Source organism: Channa argus, chromosome 19, assembly GCF_033026475.1.
Source record: "Channa argus isolate prfri chromosome 19, Channa argus male v1.0, whole genome shotgun sequence".
Classification (NCBI taxonomy): Eukaryota; Metazoa; Chordata; class Actinopteri; order Anabantiformes; family Channidae; genus Channa; species Channa argus.
In genome coordinates this window covers 22050629-22074811 of record NC_090215.1, presented here as the reverse complement: position 1 = coordinate 22074811, position 24183 = coordinate 22050629, and the positions used below count along the sequence as shown (strand labels likewise).

The 24183-nt window shown below is 41.2% G+C and overlaps 1 protein-coding gene across 4 annotated transcripts in view; it reads left to right on the top strand.

The window, feature by feature from the left end:
• The first annotated feature begins 343 nt into the window (after positions 1–343).
• lama1 (laminin, alpha 1) overlaps positions 344–24183 on the top strand; it is a 41311-nt gene continuing 17471 nt past the window's right edge. For 2 of the 4 annotated variants that reach the window (XR_010911730.1, XR_010911729.1), the window contains exons 1-41: positions 344–525; positions 5220–5390; positions 5549–5661; positions 5791–5842; positions 5970–6160; positions 6353–6532; positions 6617–6706; positions 6813–6930; positions 8573–8751; positions 8967–9060; positions 9172–9329; positions 9494–9634; positions 10619–10771; positions 10841–10942; positions 11025–11239; positions 13451–13562; positions 13718–13828; positions 13990–14204; positions 14276–14487; positions 16503–16609; positions 16721–16901; positions 16992–17128; positions 17271–17504; positions 18155–18298; positions 18433–18612; positions 19251–19436; positions 19521–19648; positions 19857–19986; positions 20164–20304; positions 20401–20519; positions 20584–20673; positions 20749–20942; positions 21026–21168; positions 21282–21377; positions 21575–21686; positions 21784–21940; positions 22021–22231; positions 22321–22437; positions 22833–22996; positions 23088–23226; positions 23364–23466. Coding sequence is in view for 2 of the 4 variants with exons in the window: in XM_067486310.1 (XP_067342411.1) it covers positions 465–525; positions 5220–5390; positions 5549–5661; positions 5791–5842; positions 5970–6160; positions 6353–6532; positions 6617–6706; positions 6813–6930; positions 8573–8751; positions 8967–9060; positions 9172–9329; positions 9494–9634; positions 10619–10771; positions 10841–10942; positions 11025–11239; positions 13451–13562; positions 13718–13828; positions 13990–14204; positions 14276–14487; positions 16503–16609; positions 16721–16901; positions 16992–17128; positions 17271–17504; positions 18155–18298; positions 18433–18612; positions 19251–19436; positions 19521–19648; positions 19857–19986; positions 20164–20304; positions 20401–20519; positions 20584–20673; positions 20749–20942; positions 21026–21168; positions 21282–21377; positions 21575–21686; positions 21784–21940; positions 22021–22231; positions 22321–22437; positions 22833–22996; positions 23088–23226; positions 23364–23466 (5881 nt within the window). In the remaining 2 variants the exon portion in view is untranslated. The remainder of the gene's footprint in view (positions 526–5219; positions 5391–5548; positions 5662–5790; positions 5843–5969; positions 6161–6352; positions 6533–6616; positions 6707–6812; positions 6931–8572; positions 8752–8966; positions 9061–9171; positions 9330–9493; positions 9635–10618; positions 10772–10840; positions 10943–11024; positions 11240–13450; positions 13563–13717; positions 13829–13989; positions 14205–14275; positions 14488–16502; positions 16610–16720; positions 16902–16991; positions 17129–17270; positions 17505–18154; positions 18299–18432; positions 18613–19250; positions 19437–19520; positions 19649–19856; positions 19987–20163; positions 20305–20400; positions 20520–20583; positions 20674–20748; positions 20943–21025; positions 21169–21281; positions 21378–21574; positions 21687–21783; positions 21941–22020; positions 22232–22320; positions 22438–22832; positions 22997–23087; positions 23227–23363; positions 23467–24183) is intronic. The other 2 variants (XM_067486310.1, XM_067486309.1) reach the window with 2 other exon arrangements.

Sequence of the window (24183 nt, the reverse complement as noted above, 5' to 3'; positions counted from 1 at the left end):
CAATTTATCTCCTTACTATGCATTAATACTGATGTAGAAAAATGTGTAGATGAAACTTGTCCTGCTGTTTCCACTTAGCTTTTTCCCTCAATTAATCAGTACATTTAAAATCAGGATGAGGAAAAAGCAGCAAATGGGTAAATTATGCTTGTTAATGGCTGGACAGTTTTTGACTAATGACAAAGAATTTCATATTAAATACATGAATAATTAAACCATTTCTTCCTTATACTAAATGAATCTAGAATGTTCTGTAAACAATAGGAGACCCCCTTCACTACCACATCAAATGGTACAGTCTGACCTCCCCATTCAGACACCCCCACCACCTCTTATTGAGCTAAATGAATAAGAGAGTCACTGTGGAAACACATTCCTGTGCAGCAGATTTATTCTGCTACATTGTGCTGCTTCACTGAGGACTGAGACCAGTTTGACTCCAGTTTTCGCCAGTTGTTGGAGAAATGAAGCTGCTAGTGTTGCTGTTGCTGTTGATCGAGGAAACTGCTGCTGCTCAGCTCAGAGGTAACAAACGTAATGTTCACTCATTTTTACTGATTTCAGTAGAGTTCTACTGAGTTCATCTGAGCTCTGTGGGATGTTGTTTCATAAGATCTTATTGTGATTTCAATTGTTTCACATGTTCACATCTGACTGAAGTTTTGTTTCATTGTTTTAAAGTTTTTTAACTAGGGTTATTCATCAAGGCCAGGAGCAGACGTTTATTTTCAATCTGGCTAATGACATGGCATATGATTTGGGGCCTTAGGGCCACAGCCTGTTTAACTACTTTGATTGGTGTTGATTAAAGTGTCACATTGCTGTTAGCTCTGATAAACGTTAACTCTTTCTGTGAGCTGAAAGTATGTGTGTGTTTCTGTGTTGGCTCAGGTCCTTTTCACAGAGACACAGTCTTGTGCACCATGTGGGGGCAGGGGTGGATGGTTAGGATTCAACAAAACAAGTGAATTCAAGTTAATGTTTAAAGTCTCTTACTAAACATCTGTAAAGTTTCATCCAGGTGTGCTTATCTGCAGTTGGGTCATGTCAACTGGACATTCTTTTTAACTTTAAAGAATTACTACACATTAAATTTTTTCAGAGCTGAATCATGTTGATGATTCCCCCAACCCCCTTCCCCCACCCCGTGGTGTCAGCCCCCAACGTGGAAACAAAAATCCAACCCCCCAGGAGAGAAATAAATGAAGACCTCAGTTCTTTCTTATCGAGTTGTAGCTCACAAACATTGATGCAAACATTAAGTTTATGACTATTCAGAATCTTAATGGGTCAGAGAAACTTACTGCACATCAGCTGCTTTTATTTGTGAATGAGTGGATAAATGTATAGTAAGGACAAAGAGCTTAAAATAAAATAAATATATGATATATATTTTAAGCTACTTTGATTGTCCATCACTTCTTTTTTTACTGATTCACTCAGAGGGTTAGAAGGAGGGATTCGTTATGACTATCATGAACTCTGAGGATGTACTATTACGTGTTAAACTTGTTTGGTAAAGCTGTTTTTATCAGACTCATATCATTACCTTTTATGTGTACTGAGGGTGTTTGTTTAGGGGGGTGGGGTGGATGGGTGTGTGTGTGTGTGTGGGAGGGGGGGGTTGATCGTCAACATATTTGAGTCATCAGACAGTCAGACTCTGACTCCTGCTGTGTGTGTGTGTGTGTGTGTGTGTCTGTGTGTCTGTGTGATTGAGTGGTAACAATCACACCCCACCCACTTCCTCCCTTCCACCTAATTACACCCCCACCTTCACAGCCACAAACCTGAATCCTCAATGTGTTTGTATTATCTGAGGTGTTCTTGCCATCACACTGCTTCTGTTCTCTGATTGTTTTTTTTGTTTTTTTGTCATCTGGCTGATTTGTTGCTCTGTGACTGGGGCAAAGATTTACCTGTTTCTAGTGACATGTGATCCAAATGTAGATCACTATCTGTGTGTAGAGCCTGGCTGATCCTAAGTCATGATTTAACTATATACCATAATAAAGTTACCCTAACTCTGTTTTAAGGGGTTGGGGGTTGAAATTTGATCCAGGTATTTTAACTTATTGAATGAACTTTGATTAACAAATATAATCTGAACCCCAGTTGAGGAATGATTGCTTGAATAACTCTGACTTTGAAATGAACTGTTTTCATCTTAACTACTCTCATTTCTGTGTTAAGACTAAACTTGTGTGTGGCTTAAGACTACTAGGCATTCCAGTGCCATCGATTTTTGTTTCACAAGCAACAGTGAGGTTCCACTAATTTAAAAGAATCATACATAGTGTGGAAAGAGAGTTTCATGATTTTTTTTCCAAAAAACCCTGAAAACCACCAGAACAGCAATGAAATGAAATAACTAGAAATGAATAACAACATCGATTTCATTTTAACACTGAAAACAGAATGACAAAAACCTCTTTAACAAATGCAATCTAGACAATGTCCCGAAAATCAGGTCCCAACTTTGCCCAGTGTTACCATTTCACACATGTAACACACCTCAGGGGATTATCAAAGTAATGATCGTTCTCAATGGAGAATGTTGATTTCAGTGAGGAGTGATAACTGGACAGAGTGCATAGTAGGTACAATGTCATAGACAAACTGCAGGAAGCTGTGTTTTGTTTGCAACTTTTTGAAGCTATGCATCAAAATAAAGATGTTGTGGCAAATGTTCTGTTAGACATGTCAGCAACATGCCTATTCCCTTGTTTTAAATCTTCCCAACAATTCCGCAGATAGCAGCTCTGGGCAGGCATTGGCTCATTCACTTAATGTGGATAAAGCCTGGGTAATTGCCAGTCCATCTCATTCAGGCATTTGTGTTCTTACATACAGCACATGTAAAAGAGGCTGAGTTGTCGAGTGAAAAAGGTTGGGTTTATTTTTAAATGCCAAAATAGATAAAAACATATTTTTCCATCAACTTTACATTTATTGCACGTGCAGCGTTACAAATGTTCCCTAATCAGAATTTAAATTGACTGTTTAATTTAAAAGGGGATGGAATCGTTTGCAACAATTGAATTTTTATTGTTTTATTACAATTCCAATTTCTTTTTTATACACCCCTTCACTATTTTGGTTACTTCTTATGAAGAAGGTACTTTAAGGTTATGTTTGCAATACTCTACATGCAAGTGCATTGTAAAGTGGTGCAAATGTATTCATAATAATAATACAAATTCAGCAGACACAAATGTTCTTTTATCACTACAGTGTCTAAAAATGTTATAGGAAATTAATGACAATTATAACTGTGTAAACCTTTGCATCATAAATCTAATATAATTGTAGGCATACAAACATCAACAATTAATGCAACTCAGAGCAGCAATGACTTCTTGACATTTTCTTTTACAAATAAAATTGTTACTATTAGACAATAACTTAACAGCTCCACCTTGTTATTAACAAAGATAAATCCTCATGTATAAGAGTTCTAAAACCATTTATAGGACCTCATTGTAACTTAAATAATTCCTTCACTCACAGATCCACATGAGCTAACAGATTCATCTAAAGCATAAATATGTTTCCTGCAAAGCATCCTGACTTGACTGTTTAGATCTGATCAATCAACCAAAGGCTGATACAGCTGATATCTAATCTCAGCTGTGGGTCTGCATTATTTCACACCTAATAAAGTCACATGTGAATGCACCATAAATCCATATGTGTTTTCACACCTGCAGCTTCTTCTTTCTAACATCCCACCTGTCATTACAGTTTGCTCTATCACTGACGACAAGTTTAATTTTAAAGTACATCTTTGTTTTAAGGGATAACATTTAGTTTCTTTAAATGAACATTGATTCAAGCAATTAGTTTGTATTTGAACAAAAAAAACACAGTTAGACCTTCACGTTCAAGACTCAGACTCAGCATAAACACATTCACTGATACACAGGTTTTATTTGGGTTTCTCGTGTAGTGTGAAAGTGTCTGTAAGGAACAATCAGTCAAGGTTGGGAGTGGATCAGGATGATCTGACCTCTGAGAACAGTCAACAACTGATGTTTTTATCTTTATCTACTCACTGAGGTTTTAGTCTTGGCTTTACTTTTACAGATTAAGACATTAAATGTTCCATGTACCTCTTTGGAATGGCATAGAATAACATTGTGTTAATAAAACTATAGAGCAGCTGTTTAGCGGGATGTCTGAAAGTCAGTGGTAGAAACGTCAAAGCCTGACTCTTCTACTGGGACAATAAAAGGAGACACAGGTATTTCGAATAAGAATGTATTCACAATGAATAGGAAGTTGATTAGTGATGGCTTGCATTGAATAGATGTTCTATGCATTCATTATCACATCTTATTCTGTGTTTGGGTTACAGGGGTGCTGAAGCTGATCCCAGTTGTGATTGGCCCAGTGCTGTGTAAATGTTGTGCTAACAACAGAAAACAAATAAGCAATAAAAAAAGAACAGACAGAGACATCAGAGAGCAGCTCTGGTTTCTATACATGAGGTCCAGGGGAACCGGGCCCTGGAGTGGTGTTTTATGGTTTGTGAGACACAACTTTTCAATTATAATATCCGGTACTGTTAATGGATGTCACCTATCAGTCACATAATTATATACTGACTGATTTCATGGACTTAAAGAACTCAGTTGCTGGAAAAATGGGTATAGAAGCAGGTGACAACGAATCTGATTCTCCTCCAAAACACAGCTATTACGTTTCTTTTCGTTTTTGTTGGTTGTGATCATATCGAGGGAGAGAGTCACAACTATTCCATAGTACAACATGTATTAAATTAAAAAATAAAAAACAGATGGTGGAAGTAACTTTATTAGACTTCTAAGAGCTACTTTCTGTCAGTCTGACTTTGGGGAGACTTTCATTTATAAATGAGCCAGCATCACTCCCTCATTCAGCCTTTTGTTATGCTCATTCACAGGTAGAGAAAACTGATTAGAAACCTGGTTGCAGATATACATGGGAGACAAATAACCATTTACCTGGGGAAGTCCAGTTTCCAAAATTACCCTGCTTACAGATACCAGAGATCCCATTCACATGAAAGTTAATAAATCACCTTTTTTTACCTGGTTACAGTATGTAATCATGTAAAACTAGTTGCTTAAGTTTAGAACTGGGTTTAAATGCAAAAGTGCAAAAAACAAAGATCCCAAAATTCAGTTATTTGTGTTTCACAATGCTAACAGATGCTAACAGCTTTATGGTTGTCTTAGGTCTCTTCCCAGCTATGCTGAATCTGGCCAGTAATGCAGAGATCAGCAGTAATGCCACATGTGGAGACCCAGAACCTGAAGTTTACTGTAAACTGGTCGAACATGTTCCAGGGCGGAGGATCAAAAACCCTCACTGTCCCAAATGTGACGCCAACTCCGTCCTATACAAGGGTACCAGACCACAACCAGACCCACACAGTGCATTTTATACAGAACCATAACCAGATTTCATTTTGTTCTGAATCTGACTCTGCTTCACAATGGGGCAGAACTTAGCAGTAAGTAGCTGTAGTGATATTTGTAATACTAATAGTACCTGTGTTCTCCAGAACGTCATCCAATCACAAATGCGATTGATGGGACAAATCAGTGGTGGCAGAGTCCAAGTATCAAGAATGGACGACAGTTTCACTGGGTCACCATCACACTTGACCTCAAACAGGTGATTCATGTATTCTTTATCCAAGTTTTCTGGCAACACACACTAGTCCCTTTCATGGAAGATGTCTGGCAACTGTAATTTAAGTAGCAACCAGGTGACTACAGTTAATATATTTTTTTTAATCTTCAGATTTTTCAGATCGCCTACATCATCATCAAAGCAGCTAACTCTCCTCGACCAGGTCAGACCCGTTTGTCCACCTGTTTGCTTTCAGACTTTAAGACTCCACACTCTCTATGCTCACACATCCTCAAAGTTTAGAAATTCGGTTAATCTACTTATCTGTCTGGTTAACCTCTGTATCTCAGGTAACTGGATTCTTGAGCGCTCTCTTGATGGCAAGATCTTTGAACCCTGGCAGTATTACGCCATCAGTGACTCTGAGTGTTTGACTCGTTACAACATCACGCCAAGACTCGGATCTCCAACATACAGGAGTGACACAGAGGTGATCTGTACATCTTACTACTCCAGACTGAATCCGTTGGAGCATGGAGAGGTGAGACACCCTTCTGTCTCTTTACCTGTCGGACTCACACATTGGACATGGGCAGTTCTGATCAAAACCTGCTGCTCAAGACGTAACACAGTTAATATTGTGGCAGTGGCAGGTTTTTCTTTGTACTGTTTTTTGTATCTGTGCAATACAGGAACAAAATCAAATTTCCATCTTCATTTGTCCTTTTCTCAGATACACACCTCCCTAATTAATGGACGATCTAGTTCTGCAGACCCATCGTCTGAGCTCCTGAGCTTTACGTCGGCTCGTTACATCAGACTCAGACTTCAGCGAATTAGAACTCTGAATGCTGATCTGATGATGCTGAGTGCCCATGACCCCCGAGACGTGGACCCCATTGTCACCCGGAGGGTGAGACAGGCCGCAGATTGACAGAGACAGTTGTATTCTGAAAGATAAATGTTATTTAACAGGAAATTACTTTTTGTCTTTCAGTATTATTACTCCATCAAAGACATCTCTGTCGGTGGCATGTGTATCTGCTACGGACATGCTGAGAGCTGCCCACTGGACCCTATTTCCAAGGTAACAGCACTTGCCTGTCTTCTGTTAACCTGTACACCATCCTTACAAGTGATTACAAATGTCTCTATGGACTTCATCCTGTCTGTCTGTGTGTATGTTTGTACAGAAGCTGCAGTGTGTGTGTGAACACAACACCTGTGGGGAGAGCTGTAATCAGTGTTGCCCTGGTTACCACCAGCAGCCATGGCAGCCAGGAACTCTGTCCAAGGGAAACACCTGTGAAAGTAAGAGATATAAGTTTCTTAAACCCTGACCATTCGAAGTGGGTTTATTAGACCTATACACTACCTTGTGGGAAGGTAGGCAGAGATGGGGTATTTCACGTGTAAATTATCCAAGCCAGCGACAGGGGCCGGTGGAGAAGGAGCATCAAGTTCTGATAACATTTTTACATATTTCATTATTTCTATTTTACTGTGAGAGATGCTACTAGGGATGTTTTTCTTGATGTTTTTTTGATTATTGTCTCAAACATATTAATGATTACAGTCAGACTTGATTTTATTTGAGTGATGTGTTTCAGAGATAAGACATGCAGCAATAGATTGTGACAGTACTTTGTTGACATACACTGCCAAGAAAAATATTAATAATAACATTAATACAATAATATTTATTGTTTTTTGTTGGTTTTATTTAATCAAATGGTTCTAAATGGATCACAAGACACACAAAAAAACATTCTACTGATCAGTTTTTGCAGATTTTCATGTGCGATTTCCTCCCAGGCCTGCTGCAGGACTACCCACAGGCCTTCTGTGCTGTTTGAGCAGTATTCCCAAACTCCTTGGTCCAGCTTCTCCCACACATCCTATCTTATATCAAGAGCATATTTTAAAATTTGAGAGCATACTTTAATGATTTTAAGATAGGGAAATCATTCCATACCAAATCTGGTGATTGAGTTGGCCAAGCGATCACCAAGACTATTCCAGCAGCTTCTTTCTTCTCCAGATGTTCTTACAAAATGGTGGAAGAATGTTCGGGATCATTGTCTTGCTGAAAAATAAAGTCTTGCACACAATGAAGATTACACACTCTCCCTTTACCAAAGCATCTCCATAAGACAAGCTTCAATTGTCAACTAGAAAAGCTGTTCTGGTTAGGCCATTTCAGATACAATTTACAATGAAAATGACTCTCAAAATGTCACTCTCCCTGCGGAGGAAAAGCCATTTATTGGACTTAAACTTATTTTAAGATTCTTAAACATCGGGAATGGACATGCACAATCAATTTTAACGCACCTGCACTTAAACTTTTGGAAAATCTGATTAGTAGAATGCCACATGCTTTGTATGGCAGTTAGTGCTGAATGTAAAGTTTAACATGGAAATTTGATTTGACCATTGTTCTGTGCTAAACTATGCATAGAAATCTATTGTTTGTCATTTTTGTGTGTTTTATGATCCTGTTACAAACATTTTATTGAATAAAACAAACAAAAGATAATAGATAACATTTTCTTGGCAGTGTAGTCCAACCAATGATGCATTATTATGCCATACATACCTCTAGTCATATCAGTACAGGAAAGTCTTCCTGTTTCTCTTCCAAATTTTTATCACACATACATGAATGTTGCTGCAGGAAACTGAATATGTGAACATAATGATTTATGATCTCATAGACACAATTTAAAGTCTGCATCAAGTTGTAAAAGTGCGAAGGTTATTAATCATTGTTACCTTTGTGCTACGAAAACCTGGGTCCCAGTACTTATATGAAATTTAAACTCAAGCCCATTTAGGGCAGCATTCCTTTGTCCAGTGTAAATTGACAAAGAAACCTTAAAAAAGGATACCTTAGCAGCAATACAGTGGGCTTCTTGTATATAAATATGTCCTTCCCCTATGTTCATTTCAGAGTGTAACTGCCACAACAAAGCTACCGATTGTTTCTACAACCAAACTGTGTCTGAGCTCTCTTTGAGTTTAAACTCTCGTGGGATTCATAAGGGTGGCGGAGTTTGTATTGACTGTCAGCAAAACACGGTCGGCATAAATTGTGAGACCTGCAGAGATGGATACTACAGACCTGCTAAGGTATGCACACATACTGCGAATTAGACTAAAGATTAGCTGAGGTACACTCAGTAACACGTAACAGAAAATCAGTTCAGTCTGAAAAACTGTAATTTACATTACTGAATTGGATACTAAGCATACAATGCTCTGCATCTGTTTACATCTTAAAAAAAAATCATACATGTACAGGTGAGTACACAACGCTGAGATACAACATTGAAATGTGTTTGCAGGTGTCTCCGTACTCTGACTCTCCATGTGTTGAGTGCAACTGTGACCTCAGAGGATCAAAGTCTCCAGTTTGCATCAGAGATGACTCTAAGCCAGGTCAGTATATTGTTGATTTATTCATTTATTGATTATTGATTGGTGATTTCTTGTTTACACTTGTTCCTGTCTGACTCAGCAGGTGTGTGTCTTACATGTTTGTGTGTTCAGGTGTGTCTCCAGGTCAGTGTGAGTGTAACAAAGGCTTTGCAGGTCGACAGTGCGACCGTTGTGCATTTGGATATAGAGATTTTCCTCAGTGTGTTCGCTGTGAGTGTAACTTGTCGGGCAGCACCAACACTGACCCTTGCAGCCCCTGCACCTGCAAGGTAAGCTGTGATGTCACCGGGGGGAGGCATAACTTGTGCTTCCAGTCAAGAATTGTCAACATGATATGTGTATAAAAATGTTAATTTGTATCCTTACAATGAAACCTAGGAAGAATTTATTACATTTGGCCTGTTGCCTGACCCACCCGTCGTACCATTTCCAGGTGAATGTGATGGGGGCTCACTGTGATCTGTGTAAACCGGGTTTCTACAACCTGCAGGAGAAAAATTCACTTGGCTGCACTGACTGTTTCTGCTCTGGTGTGTCTAATGTGTGTGAAAGCTCCACCTGGTCCACAGCTCAGGTAACCACATCCTTGTTCCTTCTCTAGTAAAACACCAGTTCTCATGACCGGGCCCCATTCTTTGTATGTTAACCGCATAATTCGGTTGATAATTTAACATTATCCCTGATCTGTTAGTTCTTTCAAATGCATGTTGAGCTTGTTGTCCCAGCAACAGATCTACAACCTCAAACCTACTTAGGAGCAAGATTTGTCTCAGGGTTAGCCCTTATAAAAAAACTATAAAATAATTTCATTTACAATACATTAATGTTTCAGTGGCAGCAGCCTGATGATATTTACCACAAAAAAGATGCTAATTAATTACAGAATTGAATAGATCTCAATCAGAATTAATTCAGAAAATAAACACAAATTCCATTTTAAATCACCCACAATAAATTCTCCAGCAATAATATTTGTATAGGGCTCAGCATAATACAGAGTCACCAGTTTGCAGAACATTCTTGTAACAACTGTTCCCAGGTTCTCGTTGTTATTATTTGCTCTGAATGTAAAAAACAGATTATACTGACGAATCACTGTTAACTCAATTAGTCTCATCAGTGAACATTGAATCTACGTGCCATGTAGGATTCACAGTGAATTTGTCAGCTTCATCTTTGCATTTTGCAGTAGCTTAAAATTCTTTAGGCTGCTGTACAAATATGATCTCATGCTCTCTTTCCCTTACCCGTCTCTTTCTCTGTTTGATCCCCTTCTGTCTTTTGCCATTAACATGTAGCCAATGGGAAACGTGCTGAATATGGTTTCCATTTTCAATATACTTTGTGTTCTAGTCAAAAACCATGAGAGCATGTTGATAAAACATACTAAAAATCCAGATATTCTAATGCAGTTCTCAAGTAAGTTTAAAGAACCGACATAACTGGATAACCTAATCCAGAAGTAGAACATCTACCATACTGATTTGGGCTTAGATCTGTTAAACCACATATGAAGAAAAAGGGCCCTGGTCTCTGATAACCCTATGTGTTTGTTCAGGTGTTTCATGCAGACCCCTGGCTCCACTCTCCATCACTCCACACACCTTCTGCCATTGATAGCAATGATTTGCCAATTGCTAGAAACACATCTAGACACACCCACAAACAGGTGCTGTCCTGGATGGCACCCTTCTCTTTCTTTGGCAACAAGGTGAGTTATATTTCCACGTTTGGTCATAATGCTGTAAACCAGTGAACATGACCTCCTGTCCTCCTGTAGCTGGCGTCCTATGGGGGTCACTTGAACTACTCGCTGGTTTACAACATTCCATTGGACAATGAAGACAAGTCTCTGCCTGCCCACTCTGACATCCTCATAGAGGTGGGACCAAATACTCCAAATATCATGTCTTTATAGATTACAACACCCAAACTGACCCCACTTCTTTCTCTTTTCTACGCAGGGTAACAACCGAGCTCTTCGTCTCTCTCCCCCTGTCCCCCTCTTCCTCTCCCCACTGTCAGAGTGCTCGGTTAATGTGGCAATCATACCACAGCGATTTGTGGATGATAAGACAGGCATTCCTGTTTCTCGTGACGATGTAATGGTCGTTCTTGCTAATGTCACGTCACTGAGGGTTAGAGTTTACCTGAATGCCTCTGCTGTTGGACCAATACAGTAAGTAATCTCACTATATTTGACATAACAGTAATCTGTTTTTATATTTGACATTGGCTTACTTTTAATGAAATAATATATTTTTTTAAAGGGAGTAGACTTGGAGGTAGATTGGATTAAGGAGGACAGCAATGGATTCAATTCTGTTCTTTCTTGACATGTTTTAGGGGTCATTGTCTATGCCTCCACATGTGTTTTGTGGACCTGGTTTTTGGCTGTCCTGTGCTGTAAATTGTGGGAATACTGGGGGAGTCTGAAGTTTCCTTGATTCCTTAATGATTCAGAGTTCCGAGTTCTCAGCATGATGTCGATCGTGGCCTCAGTGCTTGTTATACTCCCCAGCAGGGTCAATTCTATGGCACATATAGTTTGTGACTTACATTATCTAAATTCAATTCAACTTCAATTCAACTTTATTTATATAGCGCCAATTCACAACAAAGTCATCTCAGGGCACTTTACAGAATAAAGTCAAGATTATAAAGATATATAAAGAGAACCCAACAATTCCCCCTGGAGCAAGCCATAGGCAACAGTGGAGAGGAAAAACTCCCTTTAACGGAAGAAACCTCCAGCAGAACCAGGCTCAGGGTGGATGGCCATCTGCCTCGACCGGTTGGGGTGAGTGGAAAGGGGAGAGAGAAAAGAACAGAGCAACAAAAAGCAACAACAAAACATCGGGCAGATTGGTAGGACCAGTAGCTTCACGCTGGAAGACACAAAGCTTCAAAGCCGGGGGACACCTGCAGAAAGGGACAGAGAAAGGGGGACAGAGGAGGACAAAGACAACTACGGGAGAGAACACACAGAGTTAATGACATACAGTGGTGACAATTGCGGGATGAGAGGAGAGGAGAGATGGTCAAGAGGAGGAAAGGAGCTCAGTGCATTGGGGGGTGGGTCCCCCAGCAGTCTAAGCCTATGGCAGCATAACTATAACTAACTATATGCTTTATTAAAAAGGAAGGTTTTAAGCCTAGACTTAAAAGTAGAGAGGGTGTCTGCTTCCCGAATCTGAACTGGGAGCTGGTTCCACAAGAGAGGAGCTTGATAGCTAAAGGCTCTACCTCCCATTCTACTTTTTGAAATTCTGGGAACCACAAGTAGGCCTGCATTCTGAGAGCGAAGTGGTCTACTGGGATGATATGGTGCTATGAGGTCTTCTAAATATGATGGAGCCTGACCATTCAGAGCTTTATATGTAAGAAGCAGGGTTTTAAATTCTATTCTACATTTAATGGGAAGCCAATGGAGAGAAGCTAGTGAAGGTGAAATATGATCTCTCTTGCTAGTTCCAGTCAGCACTCTTGCTGCAGCATTTTGGATTAATTGCAGGCTCTTTAGGGAGTTACTGGGGCATCCTGAAAGTAGGGAATTACAGTAGTCCAACCTAGAGGTAACGAATGCATTGACCAGTTTTTCGGCATCACTTTGAGACAGGATGCTCCTAATTTTGGCAATGTTCCGTAGGTGGAAGAAGGCTGTTCTAGAGATTTGTTTTATATGTGAGTTAAAGGACAGATCCTGATCAAAAATAACTCCAAGGTTCCTTTCAGTAGTACTGGAGGCCAGACTTATGCCATCTAGTGTAACAATATGGTTGGACATCATATCTCTGAGATTTTTGGGCCCAAATGCTATGACTTCAGTTTTGTCTGAGTTTAAAAGTAAAAAATTGTGGGACATCCAGGCCTTTATGTCTTGTAGGCATGCTTGAAGCTTTATTAACTGATTATTTTCATCTGGTTCCATAGATAAATATAGCTGGGTATCATCAGCATAACAGTGGAAATTTATAGAGTGTTTTCTAATAATGTTGCCTAAAGGAGACATATATAAAGTAAAAAGTATTGGTCCTAACACAGAGCCTTGTGGAACTCCATAGCTAACCTTTGTGTGCATGGAGGATTCATCATTAACATGAACAAATTGAAATCTATCAGATAGATAAGATTTAAACCAACCTAGTGCAGTTCCTGTAATTCCAATTTCATGTTCCAGTCTCTGTAATAAAATGTTATGATCAATGGTATCAAATGCAGCACTAAGATCTAATCGAACAAGTATCTCAAGGTGCAGTCTGGTGTGGAGGGAGTCACAACAAGGAACTCAGAACTGTATTGTTGTGGTTTATTAAAACCAGAACCGCCAAGGAAACTGGGATGGTTTTCAGGATAAGTAATAAACCTGATCATCATTTGTATCCATCAGGGTCCGTTCAGGATCACTGGATGTGGCTGATCCTGGATCGGGTTTAGGTGTTCAGGCAGTTGCCATGGAGATGTGTGAATGTCCGTGGGGTTACAGCGGTACTTCCTGTGAGGTAAATTCACTACCTTTTAGTACTGTTAGCATTGGTGATACTGTCAATACTGTTATTAAAAATGGTAGTTGTAGCACTGTTAGATACAAAAAATGAACACGAACCAGTGTAATGTGACAGGCTGTGTATTTTGTGTACTTTGTGGATTTCTGCAGATGTGTCTCCCAGGTTTCTACAGGGTGGGGGGAGTATTATTTGGTGGCAACTGTTTGCAGTGTGAGTGTAATGATCACGCCACTGAGTGCGACTCCGACGGAGTTTGTTTGGTGAGTTTTAGTGAATAACCTAAGCAACACGTAAACTGTACTATGTGCAGGTAAAGACAAGCTTGAGATACTTTTTTTACAGCTTTGTGTTTTTGTTACAATGGTCACCTCACCATTCATCTGTCTGTCTTAACTACCATGGCTACCTGTTTATCTCTCAGGGCTGTACCCACAACACCACGGGTCCTCACTGTGATCAGTGTTTACCTGGTTTCTATGGTGATGCCACAGAGGGGATGCCAGACGACTGTCGGATTTGTCCATGTCCTCTGACAGAGCAATCCAACAATTTTAGCCCCACTTGCGTTTTGACCACATCTGGCCAGGTGTTATGTGACCAGTGTCAGGAGGGATACACAGGAACCAACTGTGAGAGGTGGGAATGATTGGACAACAGAAACAATCAGTGGACAGATGGGCCATGTGTAACACTTGTTGTGTCTTTAGGTGTGCCAGTGGCTACTATGGTAACTCACAGGTGGTGGGCAGTTCATGTGTTCGCTGCGAGTGTAACGGTAATGAAGATATCAGTGAGACAGGACACTGTGACACCTTCACAGGGGAGTGTCTGCATTGCCTTGGCAACACTGCTGGGAGACACTGTGAGGTCTGTCGTCCTGGTTACTACGGAGATGCTGTGGTAGCTAAGAATTGTCAAGGTGAGAGATTTGTTTTTTTTCCTCAGGTTGTTCTGAAAGGAAGAGCCACCTGACAATCTGAGAGCAGAGAATGAAACAGTCATGGAGCTGAAAACTCATCAGATGAGGTATTAGACATGGTTTGAACTGAAACTCCAAAGAGAGTCAGTAGATTTAAAAGCTAAGCTGGGACATGACTATTTGTCCTTTCGAACAACAGCTGAAATATTCCACTGGTCTCCAAGTCAGCAGCCTGATTCTCTACTGAAGGTTGGGTTGGGTCAGGAAACAAGAATCATTCTAAAAACGCAGAAATAGAGCATTTTCACTGAGATTAGCAGCAACTATCAGGATAAAAGATATAAAGTCCTGAAGGTTACACTGAGACACACACAGACACACACTTCAGACATACACACAGGTTACACTGAGACACACACGCACACACCTCTCCAAGACCGACGTCCTTGTCTTCCCAGCCAGACCTTCGACACAACACAACATCAGCATCAACATTGGATCTACAGTGATTGTCCCCACTAAATCGGCCAAAAATCTGGGGGTCATCATTGAAGACCAATTGCGCTTTAAAGACCACATCTCCTCACTCTCTAGGGCGTGGAGATTTGCCCCCTACATCAGGAAGATCAGACCCTACATCACGGAATATATATCCCCAAACAAACCCTTGCAGATAATCCAAAATGCAGCAGCTCGCCTCATTTATATTCAGCCAAAATAGACCCATGTCACACCACTCTTTAGATCTCTACACTGGCTTCCTGTAGCTGCTCGCATCAGGTTCAAAGCTCTATCTCTTGCTTACACGGTGGATAACTCGCTCCCGCTTACCTCAACTCACTCATTCAAGTCTAAAATCCTTCCCGCTCGCTGCGGTCTGCCAACGAACGTCTGGTGATCCCAGCATAGCACAGAAGACAACAAGCAAAACTTTTTAGCGCTGATCCCACGATGGTGGAACGAACTACCAAACTCTGCATGCTCAGCAGACTCTCTCCCAATATTAAAAAAACTGCTGAAAATAGAACTCATCTTCCAATGCACTTAAATTTTTTTTTTTAAATAATTCCTTTCTGCTTTTTCTTGCACTTGCATCTCGCAAACTGTGAACACTTTTCTGATAGGACTTTGCTTTGATGTTTTCTCCTTGACTTAGATTTTTGCTTGCCTTGTACCTCACGTGTAAATCGCTTTGGATAAAAGTGTCTGCTAAATTATTAAATGTAAACACACACACACATACACACGCAGACACAGTTTTGTGTGTTCAGCAGGAATGCTGATCTTTTCTCATCCAGATTTGATTTGACCTCAGAATAACAAACAAATTCTAATCAGTCATCACATATTTAATAAATGGAAAAATAACCATAAAGCTGTAGTAAAATTATATAAAAACCATTAAAACATCTTTATACAATATGTAACTTAATATGATATCAATAAGACTGTTTGTTTTTTTACTACTTCTCAGGGCGTTGTAAAATACCTAGTTGCTAAAATAAGCAAGACTGCCTGAAAAATATGTCATCTGAATGAGACCATATGTTGCTCCAAAACTTGTTAATATCATTCAGCATTAATGAAGCCTTCACACTTAAGTAAGATGCCCCTCCCCCCACGTCATCAGAGAGGTTTTTGAACTATGCACTGATCGAGAGTTCAATGGTTCCTCTCCATCTGAACAAAGCCGCCATCATATGTAAAAAGAATTTCAGAGGGCGTATCACTTCGGCCTTAGTCCAAATTTAAAATGAGCTCAGGCTTAAAGTAGGTCATGGCATTTCAGGATCTTATTTATATCTGATGAAGTTTCGAGTTTTGTAGGTACAGAGAGAAACTGACAGTGGTTTTCAGAGGTGTTTCTGGGCCCATACAGCGATGTTCACTACAGAATCATGGCTGATTGTAATGCTGTGCAGCGCTACACTAAGAGCTTTGCAACTTTCTAAGAAGGGCGGGGCTTCAACTTGGGGACGGGGTTATTTGTCTGACTGTGGGGGTGTCTCTCTCAGTTTGCAGCTGTGATGTCAGCGGTGCCATCTCAAGCGTGTGTGATGTCACGACAGGTCAATGCCTTTGCAGAGGAAATGTGACCGGACGCACCTGTAACCGTTGCCAGGTGAGTCAGAAACCTGGAGCTTTACATAACACATCATGATCTTTCTCAACCCCTGAGTGGCATTTTCTTGTTTTAAGTTGTTTTTAATTCGCTTTGATTTTGTTTGTTAAGACGGGGTTCTTTGGGCTGCGGAGTGGGAAGGGCTGCCAAGCATGCAGCTGCAATGAATCAGGATCTCTCTCACAGTCATGTGATGAGGATGGGCAGTGCCAGTGTGTGGAGGGTGTGGCTGGAGATAAGTGTGACCACTGTGATCAAGGTTTCTATGGTTTTCATGGGACTGGCTGCAGAGGTAAGTGAACAGGAACAATTGACATAATTTCAGCTGCCAACTGGTTTTAATTGATCCAAATTCTGATTAGCTGTAAATGTGTTCTCCCAGCATGCACCTGTGATCACACTGGCGGGAACTGTGACCCCAACAGTGGAGAGTGCCTTTGCCCCCCCAACACAGAAGGAGACAACTGTGAGAGGTGTGAGACTGGTTACTGGGGTCACAACCCTGTGACAGGCTGCAAGGTACACATTACTCACACATGCACACAGGAACATAGACATACACATACATACACACACATTAAGACATACACCAGTACACACAGGTTTACACAAACTCATAAAAACACTGGTTACAGGTGTGATGTTAACTTATTCTCTTCAGCCATGCAGCTGTAGTGCTACAGGAAGCTTGGCTCCTCAGTGTGAGGTGACCAATGGGATTTGTCAATGCAGAGAGGGCTTCTCCGGCAAGTCATGTGACGAGTGTGCCCCTGGCCACCATGGTTATCCTGCATGCTTGCCGTGTGGCTGCGATGTGGCGGGAACAGAGAAGACATTCTGCAATGTGACGGTGGGAGTGTGCAACTGTCAACACAACGGGGAGTGTGTGTGCAAGGTAAGTTCTGTGTGTGTGTGTGTTTGTGTGTGTGTCATGCCAGACTGATCACATGTTACAAATAACAAAATTAACAATAACAAAACTGAACCTCAGTCCTGTCCTCAGTATGTCCCTGTGTTGTGTACATTTTGCAGCCTGGCCTCAATGATTAAACAATGGGCTTGGATGCAAAAGCCTACAGGATCAAATCCCAGCAAATGGGTCCCCCTGGGTCCCCCCTGTGGTTGCCCACTGCTCCCCCTAGAGAGGATGGGTTAGATTAATTTCATTCTAACTTGTGATTTTCCTATTGATGGGGGCAGCTGTAGCTCAGTTGGTAAGGCAGTCATCCACGGACTACAGGGTCAATGGTTCCCCGGTCCCGGCTATATGCCGAAATGTCTATGGGCAAGTCACTGAACCCCTAACCGCCCATTCACCTCCCCAGCTGTGCAGTGCTGGTCCAAGCCCAGTAGAAATTGGGGAGGGTTGCATCACGAAGGGCATCCAGCGTAAAAAAAAACTGTGCCAAATCAACATTTGGACAATATTCCGCTGTGGTGACCCCGAACTCATGGGATAAACCGAAAGGACAAAAAATTAAAAAATAAAAATGTCTTATTGATGGCAATAAAGCTCCTATGTGTGTGCGTTGGGTGTTTTTTCAGGTCGGCGTGTCAGGCCGTCTTTGTGAGGAATGTGTCTCTGGTTGGTTTGGTTTATCCACTGAGAATCCAGAAGGCTGCTCTCAGTGTTTCTGTTCAGGACTGAGCCAAGCCTGTGAGGAGCAAGGAGGCCTCACCAGAGTACCTGTGAGTATTTATACTTCACTATACTTCATCAACAAAGAGACACCATAAATACACAGCAGAGACTGAAGAGAGCAAGAAGGTATCTAAAGATAATATGTTAATATGCCACACACTAAACAACCCCCTATACACAGATCACCTTGGATCAGTCACCTGCTCTTCTCCCCTTGGTCAGTCAGTCAAACCTGCAGGGTGTACTATCTGGAGTATACCTGCAGGACGGCGACATTCTGCTCAACGCAAGTCAGCTGAACACCACCCGACTGGTTGGACCTCTCTACTGGAGATTACCCACCCAGTTTGAGGGAAAACAGGTACTATCACCAATTAAGATGACTCTTTACAAGACACTGTATAGGCCTGAAATTACAGATACAATTGGAGCCAAACTGTTTTTTTATTTATGTGTCATAATATCAAAAACAACATATCAGCGGTTGAAACTGAGGTATTTTAGTGTTTCATGGAAAATATTAGCTCATTTTGAATTTGATGGCAGCAACACACGTCAAAAAAAATTGGAAGAGGAGCAACAAAAAGCTGGAAAAGTAATTGTCACAAATCAAAAACCAATGGAGGAACATTTGTCAACTTAAAGGCCAAGCATTATCTAAATACTCACCAACCACAAATATATCTTTCTCAAAAAACATTTTCCAAATGTGTGCATCTTCAACACTAAATTAATCTCATCAATATTTATTGGAGTGGCCAAAACCCATCATATAATGCAATCCCTTACAACACAACTAGTAGAATAATCCCCTTTCTCACAGGTCCAACCAATAAACTGAGAAATTATAACAATGTAAAAGTAGAGCAGAGCCATTGTACTGGATTGCATTAAATTGCACAGGTGTACTTGGTGTTGTGCCTCATCAGTGTATGTACTACAGTATGTGATTTTGTACCACCCTGTATGTACTTGTCTGTGTGTCATTGTGTTGTGTAGCTTATGTCGTATGGCGGCCATCTGTCTTATATCATCACCTTCTATGCTGAGGACAGCTTTGGATCAAGCAATCAGGAGCCTCAGGTGATGATAAGGGGCGGGTCTCTGAAGAAGTTTGTCATTTACACTGACATGGTTGCCCCTGTCAGTGGTGTCCAGACTAAGCACTACATCAAGATGACAGAGGTATGGCTGCAAGAAATCAAAATTCACATAAAGTTAAACTGCAACAGATATGTCCATATGTGTTTGTGTATTTGTGTGTTACAGCACAAGTGGAAATATTTTAACTCTGTATCCGAGAAGCCGGTGAGTCGTGCTGATTTCATGTCTGTCCTCAGTAATGTTCAGTACGTCATCATCAAGGCTTCATATGGAACCAGACTTCAGCAGAGCAGGTTTGTTTGAATTTCGATCTGTTTTCTCCTTCAGTGACCAGTCAAAAGAACTTCAGTTTACTTATTATCCTGTCTTCTCAGTTAGTGGGTCAGTCACAGTGGACTAAGAAGAACTGCAACTGTCACAGTTATTTTGCTGATGATAATGTTTCCTATATTTGTGTTATATTTGTGTGTTGTCACTTCCTGTGTATGTGATGTCATTAAGGATCTCAAACATCACCATGGAGACAGCAATGGAATTGGAGTTAAAGGAGGGGTCAGAGGTCACAAAGGGCATGGCCAGAATGATTGAGTCCTGTGTCTGTCCAACTGGATATACTGGACTGTCCTGTCAGGTAATGTGACTCTTGTCACCATAGATACCCCATTGCAGCAGCTAGCTTTTACTGGTTTTATTAGTGTGTCATAAATATCTGATCCATTAATATTGAAATTAGATTCATCATAAAGCCTGGATCAAGAAACATGTATGATCTGTATTCTCTCTCTTTCTCTGACCTGTCTGTCTTCAGGAGTGTGCAGCAGGTTATTTCCGTCAGCTTCAGTCTGAGTTGACCTCTCAGAGTCAGAAGTCAATGTTTGTTGGTCCGTGTATTCGGTGTCGCTGCAACAACCACAGTGAGAGCTGCAACACTGAGACTGGAGAATGTCTGGTAATGCATGCCAATGCATGCCAACACATGCTAACACATGTTAATGTGTTAATAACTAAGTAGATGACAGTGGTTTATATTGTGTTTTTTCCTAAGGACTGTCAGCATAACACCAATGGGCGCAATTGTGAGCTTTGTTCTCCAGGATTTTACGGAAACGTCAGTGGGTCCATCAATGACTGTTCATTGTGTGCCTGCCCACGACGGGACAAAAGGTAATTATTTCTTATTGAAGTTACTGATCAGAATTTATTTTACATTACTCTACTTGTGTTTCAGCTTTAGTCCGACCTGCGTGGCTGATGGAGCGTTCGGGGACTTCCGCTGCACCGCCTGTCAGACTGGTTATGAGGGACGATACTGTGAGAGGTGAGTTGTGATGTCATACATCATATTGATAACATCATCTGCAATGTCAACTGACTATAATATGTTATCCTGCAGATGTTCTGTAGGTTACTACGGTAACCCATCCATGCCAGGCAGGATGTGTTCCCCCTGTAGCTGCAGTGGGTGGGGCTCCCTCCACACACTGTGTGACCACCTGACTGGACAGTGTGAGTGTAAGGCTGGGGCCAAAGGGTTGTCATGTGACCAGTGTGAGGAGCGATATGTCCTCGAGGGAGACGAGTGTGTGTGTGAGTATTGAGGACACATGCAGACACACATGTTCAAAAGTTGGGTGTGATCAGTCCCCTGTTATCTGTGCTTTTACCTGCAGTGTGTGATGACAATTGCACCGGCATCTTGCTCAACAACCTGGACACTCTCCACAACCACTTAATGTCTGTTAACTTGGGTGGCATTGTGATGGTGCCATACTTGCAGTTGGTGGCAGTAGAGCACCAGACCAGAGACCTGCAGGTACAAACACAAAGCCCACTGATACCAGCATTTACTGGCCCTGAATGCATCACACCACCTACAGGGAACTTGTCTTCTCCCGACACTAACGTTTACCTGCTGTGCTTTTCCAGGTGTTTTCTGAGAACAGATCTCTCACTTTGCCGCTGTCCCAACTAGAGGATGAGCTAAATCATTTGAGCTCTGGCTTTAAACCTTCGCTCCAGCAGGTAGCCTCACTCTGTTGAAAGTTCATGACACCACTTATTGTTTCTGGAGCTTAATCAGAAACAAACCACAAGTAAATATATTGATAACATAGACTGCAGCAATGTCTGGAAATACAGGCTTTATTATAAAATATCTCTGTGTTCGTGAAGATTATCTTACTAAAGTTTGACATTTTTTCTGCTTCTTCATTGGCCAGGTTTTACATCTGTCAAATTACCTACAGGAAGTAGATGCTTCTACCACTCATAGTGTTTCCCAGGGTGCACTGCTGCTGCAGAACATCAGCCATCTTAAAAACATCATTCAGGGTAAACAACTACAAGGATGACATTATTAACTCATTGTAGTTACAGTATAAGAATCATAAAGTGACTTAAAATCAATTCTACCATATTATTGGTCAAGGGCTACAGAGAGATGCCGAGCTTCTGAACAAGACCACAGAGAAGGAGTTTAATTCAGCCAATCAGACAAGTCTGATGGAAGAGGTGAAGTCTATGTTGGAAACCATCAGAGGTGTCAATCTAAAGGTCGCCGGTGCTTTAGCCAATCGGGAGCTCAGGTGTGTTTAATTAATAAATCAATAACCAATAAATATAAAGTTTACGTGTTTGCATGGTCGTTAATTGACTCTTTCTGCAGCCTGGCAGAGACTCTCACCCACTCTCTGAACATGGACTTCCTGTCCAGCAGGGCAGCAGTTAATGAAACACTCCTCTTCCTCACCAATTCCTACATCGTTTCTATGGAAATGCTGCATATTGCACACACACACCTAAGTGATGCCACTCAACATAACACACAAACATACATACTGTTGGAATCTGCAAACCTGCTGGTGCACCAATACCAGGTAAACACACCTGCACACAGATAACTCAAATGCCTGTTGTAAAAAAATGTTTTAATAAATAACTTTTCTCTTTCTCACCTGTTATTCAGTCTCTCCATATGAACCTAAGTGCTGGGTTTCTTTCTGTGGATAGACTGATAGAGCAGAGCCAGCTACTTCTGGACAACGCCGTCAGTCTGGCAGAGGAGCTAACCAACAACACCTCAGTAAGACCAGTCCTGGTGATAACAACAACTAGTCAAAATTACTCATACATGTAGCTTTAAGCATTAATTTGATGATCCAGCTGGACTTCATAACAGATGACATCCTTCCTTCATCCTAATGTTTTCTACCCCCATCCAAGTAGAAAGTCTGAGCCAATATCAAATCTACATTATATCTAAGGCACAGCTACTATGAGCCACTGTTCTACAATACATTTCACACCCCCTTCACTTTTTCAATTTTGTTATGTTACAACCTAATATTATAATCGTTGAATTTTTTTTCTTATTAATCTACACTTAGTAAACCCGTTAGGACATAGTAAAAACTAGATAATCTTGTTATTGTATAGAATAGTGAGTAAAACAAGTAAATAACCCTACTCTTGGTGCAGCAGGTAGAGGTGTTAGCTGGGCAGCTGGATCAATGGTGCCCCCTGCTGAGGAAACATGTGGATGGCTTAGTAATTGGACTAAAGATGAAAGATGCTCTGGATAATGTTTACAGTGCAGAGAGCTATGCCCACATGCTGCAGATGCACGCCAACTCCATGAACAGGTAACTGCAGATATTTAAACACCAATTGTGGAATTATGTACATATTTGTGAGATGTGTGTCTTTCCATTAAACTTTTCTCCTCTCTCAAAGCTCTCTTTCATCCTTGCAAAATCTGCTTCACAATCGCGGCCCATTAGTTCAGCTCAAAAGTGACATCACAGAACAGGTGGACTCTGCTAAGCAGGTGGCCTTAATTGCCCATGTCTCTGCATCTCTCACTCTGAACATGGTACGTAAATTCAGGAACAAACCATGCACAGGTGTGTGTTTCAGATGATCATGTCTCCAGTGATACCTTACTAGAGTCATGTACCTGCATCTGCTCCTTTGTGAATCTGAATTGGCAACAACATATCTCTGTTCCAGACCATCCAATCAGAAGAGTCAATGTTGAAGCAGGGTGAAGCCAAACTGAACATGAGCTCTGCTGTTTTAGAAGAAAGCCATCAACTCAAGAAGACGACACGAGGTCTGTCTGTTCGTCAGCCTGTTTGTTCACTAACCTTAACTTCTTCTTTTCCTTTCGGGTGTTCCCTTTCAGGGGTCACCACAGCAAATAACGTGCTTCCATCTAACCCTATCCTCTGCATCGTCTTCTCTCACACCAACTAACTTCATGTCCTCTCACACTACATCCAATCATCTCATCTTTGATCTTCCTCTAGACCTCCTGCCTGGCAGCTCCAACCTCAGCATCCTTCTACCGATATATTCACCATCTCTTCTCTGAACATGTCCAAACCACCTCAATCTGGCCTCTCTGACTTTATCTGACATGAGCTGTCCTTCTGATGTCCTCATTCCTGATCCTTTCCATCCTCGTCACTCCCAAAGAGAGTGGGAGTTTTTTTTTTCTTTTCATTCTCACTGATACTCTTAACACACAACAAACCTGAAACAAGAAGGGGCTCAGAGCCAATCCTTGATGCAAACCCACCTCCCCCTTGAACTCCTCTGTCACACCTACAGCACACCTCACCACGGTCTTACAGCTCTCACACATGTCCTGCACCACTCTAACATACATCTCTGCCGCTCCAGACTTCCTTATACAATACGACAGCTCCTCTGTCTGCACCCTGTCATATGCTTTCTCTAAATCTATGATGACATAATGCAACTCCCTATGACCTTCTCTATACTTCTCCATCAGCATCCTCAAAGCAAATACTGCATCTGTTGGACT